Source organism: Curcuma longa, chromosome 11 (assembly GCF_044706935.1).
Source record: "Curcuma longa cultivar G26 ecotype Majalengka, Jawa Barat chromosome 11, ITB_CL_G26_1.1, whole genome shotgun sequence".
Classification (NCBI taxonomy): Eukaryota; Viridiplantae; Streptophyta; class Magnoliopsida; order Zingiberales; family Zingiberaceae; genus Curcuma; species Curcuma longa.
In genome coordinates this window covers 621,380-631,862 of record NC_133871.1, presented here as the reverse complement: position 1 = coordinate 631,862, position 10,483 = coordinate 621,380, and the positions used below count along the sequence as shown (strand labels likewise).

At 37.4% G+C, this 10,483-nt stretch overlaps 1 protein-coding gene across 1 annotated transcript; it reads right to left on the bottom strand.

The window, feature by feature from the left end:
* Positions 1 to 4,160: 4,160 nt before the first annotated feature.
* On the bottom strand, positions 4,161 to 6,030 carry LOC141839806 (uncharacterized). Its single transcript, XM_074727637.1, has 2 exons — positions 6,023 to 6,030; positions 4,161 to 4,638 (listed from the first exon to the last, which is right to left on the bottom strand). The coding sequence occupies exons 1-2, from the start codon at positions 6,028 to 6,030 to the stop codon at positions 4,161 to 4,163; spliced, it is 486 nt and encodes a 161-aa protein (XP_074583738.1).
* Between the last annotated feature and the right edge of the window lie 4,453 nt (positions 6,031 to 10,483).

Sequence of the window (10,483 nt, the reverse complement as noted above, 5' to 3'; positions counted from 1 at the left end):
GGAGGGTGGGCGCCGTCCCTCTTGAAGAACCTCCTCCCACCGTCTCTGTTGATGGTCGGCCGGAGAAGCAAGACGCGGGAGAAAAATCGCGAAAGGAAACAAGGCACAGTACTATTCATCTTCTCCATCAAGGGGCACGACGCTGACCATAGGGCTTCTTCCTCCTTCGCGAAGGGCGCCGCTTGGCCATGGGAGAGCAACAAAGACCTAGGCTTGTCTTCCATCTTCGCGAGAACAAGGATGGTCGTCCACGGTGAAGGAAAGCCTTGATAGCATCGTCGATCTTCGAACTCCCAAAATCATGCACGCCTTGCTCGTCCGGATTCAACTGGCCGCATGGGAAGGCAGCTGTGCACCGGTTGCTGGATTTTGCTGCCTCTCATCCTACTTTTGCGTCCCCTATTTTGGGTTGAGTTTCTTTAACAAGGGAGAAATGAGACGTTGGCTTTCCTTTCCCCTCCCAATTGCTCTCTCTGCATGCCGGCAGCAGCAAGTAGGTCATCACCGGAGGTTTCACAGCTTGCTATCTAATGAAGGCATATGGGTTTTGGCCGTGTTTGTATAAGAGAGGAAAGAAACTTGTATTCTATTCTCTGTTTTGCCCGTACTTGTATGGGAGGGGAGAGAAGAAATCTTGTTTAGTTTTCTTTTCTCGAAGCAATTTATGAAATCGTTGTCGGAAAATTATTCCACCATCATTATCGGAAAGAGTTTTCGATTATTTGTCCTAATCGGCGGTCATTGGTTGACCATCGATAAACTATATCGAGAATATGATTCTTGGTGATAGTTAGAAAGCCCCAGAACGATTGCGATAAACGTTGTTGCGTGATTTCCAGAATAAGGCTTCTCTCGATTCGATCGTCATCGATCATCGGCTAGTACCAAAGACGATAATGCGACTCATGACTTCTGAAGCCATCCAGACGGGAGCTTGACATGGATCACCAGTAGAGGCGGGACTCCGATGAGGACTGCTCGATTGATTCAACAACGTTCAAATATCGTCGGAACGAGGTACACGTTTAGAATAATTTTATTCTGTAAATTTTATTTATGCAAGTAAAATAATTATTATTCTGTGAAATTTTAATTTCCTACCATGCCTTATACATGTTGTTTCTACTTATGCATACGTGTATTGTATGATAATTAGCTGTAATTATTTATTTATTTTCGCTGCACACGTTTTCGAAACGTGTAAATACGCGCATTGCATCGAGACGATCCCAACAGAAAGCCACCTCCTCTCCTTGTGTTTAAGCCGCCGACCCTAAGGGGGTTTATAATTAGAATTGGGTTTGTGTTGGGTGGATGCGAGGCTTTATATAGAGGCTACAACAGAGACCTAGAGAAGGAATTGGTTTAGGCCTCCTGATAGGCTTGGGCTTCCTGTGTTCGGCCCGAACACCCAACTCAAGTCCATCAATAATAATCCATTCCACTAAAGGGTTATCATTGAACTATCGCACCAATCTCATATTATAATATGGGCTCCTTCTTATTATGAGTGCGTTATTCTCCCTATGTTTAAGATACCGTATGTCCGTTAATTAAATGAGTTACTGACAACTCAATTAATTAACATCTAATTCCAAGAATAGTACCACTCAACTTTATTATCATGTCGGACTAAGTCCACCTGTAGGGTTTACATGATAATCCTTATGAGCTCCTCAAGGGACATCATCAGCCTAAATAATTAGGACACAGATTCCTTTTATAATCAATAACACACCATATAAATAACACTATCTCCCAACTCATCGAGCCTATTGATTTAAACAATAAATCTCACCCATTGACAAGTTAAAGAAACAAATACTAAGTATATATACTTGTTATTATATTGGGATTAAGAGAACGCACATCCATAATAACAGATGTCTTGTTCTTTTATATAGTCAGTATAAATTGAACAACCTCAAATGGTCCTGTTCAATACACACATAGTGTACTAGTGTAATGTTATAGTCAAGATAAACTAATATCAATTACAACCGTTCCAATGGTTTATCCCAATCCATCTTAGTTGTGAGCTACTTATTTATAATTTATAAGGAACTGATAACATGATCTCCTGTGTGGCACCACACACCATGTTTTCTACAATATAAATTAAGTGGACAACTACATTAACATATATAAAGAATATAAAATGCAAATATTTGACCAAAGTGATTTTTATTTCAAAATAGATGCTCATACAAAAGCTAGGCTTATAGTATACATCCTAACACTATGTTTGTCTTTGATTCGATTGATCTTATGAATATCTATACTGTTGCTTGTACGGACCCTTTGTTATCTATGTGATTATTGTTTATTATCTTTGGTTATGATACTTGTGATCAGTTGAGATCTTATTATCTATGCATGTTGATTTAGCATAGTAGATGTTGGTTATTGTTGCTTGATCATTACATCATGATGCATGTGATGATTATAATCCCCAATGTTATGGGTCAATCGTCATTGATAGTTGGCCTGTAGTGGCAAGTTATAGAATAGGTGGTTAGGAATTCCTTATTTCCATCACAGGATGGTGGTTGTACGATTTGTACGCAGCCGAGTCAATATCTTATGTCCTCATCACCGCGGAGTGGTGGTACTCAGAGTATAGGAGTGATACTCATAGAGGTACTCAGAGAGTATAGGAGTGATACTCAAGGACAAGTATGGAGGATAGACATTAGTCATAAGATGTATGTAGCTATACATGGCTACCTACTATTTTGCAACCAAGCTACTTTATTGTAGAGCTGGATTTATGGCAGTTTGATGTCGGACACCCCCAACATCATATATACGTGAGTACTAGCACGAGTGTGGTAGTTGTATCATGCATATGCTTGCATTGTGTGCATGATATATAGGTAATGGACCATATATAAATATTGCATTTGGATGTATACTTAGTTGATTCTCAGTTGATGCATATGTGTGATAGTGTCATTTATACGGATTACTGCATTTTATGAAATCCATTATAGACTATATGCTATCAGCAGGATCATTACTGATATTACTTTATTGGTAGTTCACTGTTAGTAATGATCACTGGTAGATTATTGCTGTTCTTCCTTTATATATCTTTGCTCTAAAATGTATACTTTTGAGCATGCACTATCTGTCTGATTATCCACTGAGTATTTTGTACTGACCACCCAGACCCTGGAATTTTTCTATCTCCCTAGGTAGTAAATAGGAGATTACTGCTGATGTCATAGGAGATCTACCAGTTTTGTCATCTCATAGTAGGAGAAGTATTTCGGTTATGTGGTTTTACCTTATATGGGTTTGGGTTTACATTTCCGTTTCAATGAACTTGTTTGAATTCTAGTTATGGAGTTTTTTTCGTATCTATGCTTTGGATTTGTATCAGTTTATATGGATTTCATTGTGGTTATACTTCCGCTTGCGTAGTTTCTATTATCGTAGACTTGTGGATTTATATTTGACTTGGTTGTGATGTATTTCGATTTATACGTTGTGATTTGGTATTTCAGATGCATGTGTTGTTCAATGATATTTTTATTTTTTTTGGGATTTTTTTTGTTGGAATGGTTTTTTTTTCTTCTCTCTTTTTTTTTTTCTTTTTTTTCATAGGGAATATGTTTCTACAACTATAGTAGCAACTCTTGCATCATTGCCTACTCATAGATCCACTTCACCCTTTGTCAATGCTCTAGTTCTTCATAGGCCCTATACATTAGTACAAATGTGAGACACGCAACCGGTATCTAATACCCATGATGAAGAAATAGATAGATTGACTTCTATAATATATATACCTGAGACAGAAATCTCACTTCTTTTCTTCTTAACATCCTCTAGGTAAAGCTTGCAGTTCCTCTTCCAATGTCCAATCTTACCACAATGGAAGCAAGTTCCTTCCTTAACCACCCCGCCTTTGGGTTTCAGTATAGAAGTGTTGGCCTTGCCCTTGGCTTGGGTCTTACCCTTACCTTTGGGCTTCCATTTGCCTTTGCCTTTCTATACCATCAACACAGTATCAAGCTTAGTTTTTTTGAGATTGGGTTTAGTAGATCTCAACATGCTGAGCATCTCAGGCATAGGCTTGTCAATTTTACTCATGTTATAGTTCAAAAAAAATTGACTATTCCCTTCCAGTAATGATTAAAGAATAAAGTCAGTGGTCAATTCTTGGCCCAGTGAAATCCTAGTCTTTCAAGGTTCTCGACATATCCAATCATCTCGAGTACATGAGTTCCTACAGGAGTTGCTTCTTGCATCTTGCATGTAAATAGAGCCTTAGACACCTCAAACTGCTCGTGTCTAGCTTGCCCTTTATATAGTTGTTTCAGGTGTTCAACCATATCATATGCATCTATGTTCTCATGTTGCTTCTGAAGCTCAGAGTTCATGGTGATAAGCATTAGGCATGATACATCCAATGCATCATCATGATGTTTCTTGTAAGCATCTTTCTCAACATGAGTGGCAGTAGTAGCGGGTGCTTCAGGAAGAGGTTGCTCTCGGATGTACAGTTTTCGTTCTTGCTTGAGGATGATTCTCAAATTTCTATACCAGTCTAGGAAATTAGCTTTGTTGAGCTTGCCCTTCTCAAGGATAGATCGCAGAGAGAGTATTTGACCTGTTAGATGATATGGTGATCTACAACAGTAAAATGCGAAAATAAGTATCATATCTAAATCATTTAATTATGCCTTTAATTAAATGATGCTCCCACTAATTATAGAGCTTTGGTAGAGGTTAGTCAAGGATGTCGACAAATGCATTTTGCCCACACTACGAGCTCCTAATCCAATAGCTATAAATTCATGTGGGATAAGATCCACATCATACCTCACCTTGAGTTAGCTTTTGCTAATTGATAGGCTCCTACAAGAGTACAATTGTCATCAAGTAATAAAAAGTTATCAAATCCACAGGGACTGTGGAATTAATCACTAGACTAGCACAAAAAGAATTGTAAACAAAATGGTTTTGGTGTTGGGCCAAAAGAAGAAGAACAAGAAGAACCTAATCCTCGAACGAAAGGGAATTAACTATATGGCAGGTATGGAAAATAATCCTAGGATTTCAGAGTCCTTGAGAGTTATGGTGATAGTATCATGGATGTTTTATTATTTCTCAATGTTTCTATCAATGTAGGGATTCTAACCAAGCTATCCAATTAGACCTTTTCAGGCTTCATTGGAATTAAATCATGAATCTCTAATGTTATGATTACTAGTTTGAGATGACACCTAGATAGCCCGGTTCTATAGATCTACCGCTGTCACTGGGGACTCCGACAATACTACTGATGTCTTACCCCCTATCATCGAGTACCCAATTAAGGACCTCTTCCTAGTAAATAATAATCGCTAGTTATCCATCATGGAAATTTATTACGACTTAAGAATTTCCTTAGAAAGTCCGGTTAAAAAGATTCACCTCCTGTCATAAGGCATCCCGATCATATGATCCTAAGATTTTTCTATAAATCGTAATTCACTCCCATCCATATGAAATCAAGTCTTCAAAATATAATCAATTATGCACGAGACATAATTCCAAATAGCAAAGCTTAAACATGTTATAGAAGATAGCAAATTCAAATCCATTGAGTACAATCATCGGTGACATCTCCATTTCTCCTACATCCTAAAATCAAAGAGATCTACTCTATGACGGAGGAAATACAACTCAACAAGAAAGAAGAAGAATTCATCCTAGTTCTTGCTTGAGGATGATCCTTAAATTTCTATACCAGTCTAGAAAATTATCTTTGTTGAGCTTGCCCTTCTCAAGGATAGATCGCAGAGAGAGAGTATTTGACCTGTTAGATGATATAGTGATCTACAACAGTAAAATGTAGAAATAAGTATCATATCTAAATCATTTAATTAGGCCTTTAATTAAATGATGCTCCTACTGAATTATAGAGCTTTAGTAGAGGCTAGTCATGGATGTCGACAAATGCATTTTGCCCACACTACTAGCTCCTAACCCAATAGCTACAAATTCATGTGGGATAAAATCCACATCATACCTCACCATGAGTTAGCTTTAGCTAATTGATAGGCTCCTACAAGAGTACAGTTGTCATCAGGTAATAAAAAGTTATCAAATCCACAAGGACCGTGGAATTAATCACTAGACTAGCACAAAAAGAGTTACGAACGAAATGATTTTGGTGTTGGACCGAGAAAGAAGAACAAGAAGGACCTAATCCTCGAACAAAAGAGAATTAACTATATGGTATGTATGGGAAACGATCCTAGGATTTCAAAGTCCTTAAGAGTTATGGCTAATAGTATCATGAATGTTTTGTTATTTCTCAATGTTTATATCAATATAGGGATTCTAATTAAGCTATCCAATTGTACCTTTTCAGGCTTCATTGGAATTAAATCATGAATTTCTAATGTTATGATTACTAGTTCGAGATGACACCTAGATAGCCCGGTTCTAAAGCTCTACCACTATCATTGGGCACTCTGACAATACTACTGATATCTTATCCTCTGTCATCAAGTACCCAATTAAGGACCTCTTCCTAGTAAATAATAACCGTTAGTTATCCCTCATGGAAATTTGTTACGGCTTAAGAATCTCCTTAGAAAGTCTGGTTAAAAAGGTTCACCTCCTATCACAAGGCACCCCGATCATACGATCCTAAGATTTTCTGTAAACCGTAATTCACTCCCATCCATATGAAATCAAATCTTTAAAATATAATCAAATATGCACGAGACATAATTCCAAATAATAAAGCTTAAACATGTTATAGAAGATAGCAAATTCAAATCCATTGAGTACAATCATCCGTTACATCTCCATTTCTCCTACATCCTAGAATCAAAGAGATTTATTCCATGATAGAGGAAATACAACTCAACAAGAAAGAAGAAGAATTCATCCTAGTTCCAAAATCAAAGAAAGAAAAGGAAAAAGGACTTATCAATATGTGTTGGCTTCCTTGAATTATGATCTTCTCGTCGATGGTGGATGAAAAGCAGCGGAGTAGCTTTTAGAAGATGGATTTGATGGCGAATTCCCCTTTGGAACATGGTTACGGCCGCTCCTTGTCATCCTCTAACGGTTCCCTTCAAAAGGGTTTCGAAAAGATGTTTAAATAGGCATCCAAGGGAGACATGGTTGTGCCTCTTGGCACGACTGAGTAGTTTGGAGTGACATGGCCGTGTCTCATGGCACAGTCGAGAAGATCGGAATGAAATTTCTACTGACACGATCATGTTTCATGGAATGACATGGTCATGTTTTTTGAAACGACTAGAAAATTTGGTGCTGACTCCCCGCTGGCACGGCCGTGCCTGGTAGGCACGACCAGAGAAGGCTAGTGTTCTAGAAAGGAGGCACAACTGTGCTTGATAGGCTTGGCCACACGAAGTAGGGCCTTTATTTCTGGGGCACGGTCGTGCCTGGTAGGCACGGCCTGAAGCTGATGATGTTCTGTTTCTGAGGCACGGCCTGGAGAGGGAACGGTGCTGAGTGGAAGGCATAACCGTGCCTGATAGGCACGACCCCTTCTTGACTTATGTTGTTCTTCCTTCATTCTGCCTTGTTTCACACCGATTTTCATCTTGCAAATGCAAAAGTATAAGAGCATGTTAGTATAGATGGAATCAGAATATTTTCACAATAGTATGATATTGTCCACTTTGACCCTAAGCCCTCATGGTTTTGTTCTTGGGCTCAACCTAAAAGACCTCATACCAATGGAAATATCTTTCATTTTATAAACTCATGATCTTTTTCATATATTTCTAATGTGAGACTTTAATTATATCCCAACAATCCTACTCTCAAATAAAGGACCACTAGGAGCCCCCTACCATTATCCCAATGGTCCGGGCCGGCCTCCCCTACCTCCTTCATTTTTCCTAAGGGTCCCTACATGGCTCTACATAGACCATGGTTCTGATACCAATTGTTAGTACAAATGGAATCAGAATATCTCCATAATGGTATGATATTATCCACTTTAGGCCTAAGCCCGTATGGTTTTATTCTTGGGCTCCACCCAAAAGGCCTCATACCAATGGAGATTCTTCCATCTTATAAACTCATGATATTTTCCATGTATTTCCAATGTGGGACTTTGATTGTATCCCAACAGAGCAGACCACCGAACTAGGAAATAGAGAAAATATGTCTAGTATATGAATGAAGGATGTGATAAACATAGAGTATCAACATGAAAATGCGTAAAGATATCTAATAAAAGCAGTAAAAATATATGCATATGCTACACACATCACTAATCGCCCAAGACTTAGTATAATTAGGTAGGCAATATTTTACCAATTACATCTTATGCTACTCTGAGAAACAAAGGGTCAAGATCCACATTACACATCATCTTGAATTAGCTTTGGCTAATCACCCAAGACTTAGAATAATTGTTCTCTTACCCAACCTTTCCAATTTTTGGGATATGCCTCTAAGTTCTCCTCAATCTAATTGATGTAACTTAGTTAAGTCCCACCCAAAATTTGATAGCGGGACATCATAATTGTTCTCTCGCACTCTACTAAGATAAATTGTGTTAGTTTGTTTTGGCAAACCTAACAACAAATGATTAAGATAGTAGTGAGTACCAAACTTTGGAAGGCATATCGAGTTGACTTAATTAAGATAAAATTATTATCTAACATACATCACATACACACATAGCATATATCAACACATAAGCTTAAACGTGACATGGTTATGGCTCATATTCTATGATCCTCTCAAGCCAATGAGAAGATTGAATGGTCAACCTAGGGATAACATCTTCTCCAAGTGCTTCATTTGGTCATTATGTGTCATCGTCGGCATCCTTCTTGTAACTTCATCCTCCAATGGACTTTCCACTCCTCATTTTATACATTACAAAATAAAAATACTTGAGTTACATTCGAGTCTAAATCTATTTTTACAACTAGAAAAATAGAGAGAAATGCACGACATGAAAGTCATATTATGAATTATAACATACACACACAACACAACCACAATTACATCGGAGTATAACAATGCTGGTGGCAATCAACACACAACAAATAGATCTAAAACATGAATATTATTATGTTTGCAAAAATTACTCATGAGCAGAAACCTCACGAAAGTTAGCAAGCGGGGTCAAAGTAGCACTCCTAAAGTAAAATTTTATTTACAACTCCTTGAATGAGTCACTGCCCTTTGTTCATCAAAATGAACCTGAGACCCTCTTGTTCCATTGATGCATCCTTGTGATAAAAATTGCACAATCTGTTCATAACAGATCATGAAAAATTTATCACAATTCGTTCTTAATAGAACGATGCAATTTCATCAATAGAACGCCATAGGTTACAAACTTTTATCAAATGAAATTGGACTATAGAACATTGTCATTAGACAAACGCTTGCACATCCGTCAACATGACGATGCTATATCCTCTTAGTTTGATCAACATAAACTTTTGCATACATATAAAATACTCATACAATTAAGCAACCCATAACAAAAATATGTCTTACTTCTATATCACATATAAAAGAAAAAAAATTGTGTATGATCTTTCGCAAATGACTCTAATACCATTGTAGGGAATCCTATGCGATAAACAACAAATTGCAGTAGAAAAAGGATCCCTTGAGTGATCCATGCAAAAGAAAACTCATACAAGTTTAGCTCTATAAAATTCTATCTAATAGGGTATATATTTGGAGGGTGCCCTTCACTTATCCTGCTCATCCAAAGTTTGTCGGATCTCTTGCACGTTCAAATGTCCGTGCCTCTATGCATATCCACATGAACACTCACTTTTGGAGAAAATTTTGGTGGTGTGTTCAGCCAAGAAAAAGAGGCGGAGGAAGATGAACATCCAACATGAGTTTTGAGAAGAAAAAACTCTTTTATACTCAAGCCATTAATACCAAAGGTTTTTAGGCTTTTGGTATTCCCTCATCAATGCATGATTAATCCTTATTAATCATGCATGATGAATTCAACATCATCTTCTTCAATGCATGATTAATCCACATTAATCATGCATGATGAATCAAATTCATCAACTTGGTTTAATTTGAGTCTAACTCAAATTCAACCAACTTAAGTCTAACTCAAGTTTTGGCTATCTAATGAGCTTAATTGTTACTTTAGTCAAACTAAAATGAACTTATCTCCAAAATAGAATGTTATTTCTGTGTGACCCAATAAGTTCTTGTAACATTGGCAATATCTCTAAAATGTATTTTAAAAATATAAGCAATGAGTGATATCTAACAATGCATCATTGCTACCCAAGTGATAAGAATGTGGAAATCCGACATAACCTTCGTGACTATGATAATGTATGACCATGTCCTTCTATCCTCGATATCTAGATTGATCAATGAGACATAGATTATGTCAACCCCTTATCATACTTGGTGTTTCTTGATCCCCAAGTAGACTCACTCAAATAAATGAGCTCAATATCTTATATTGACTTATTTGAGCATGACCATGTATTTCGTG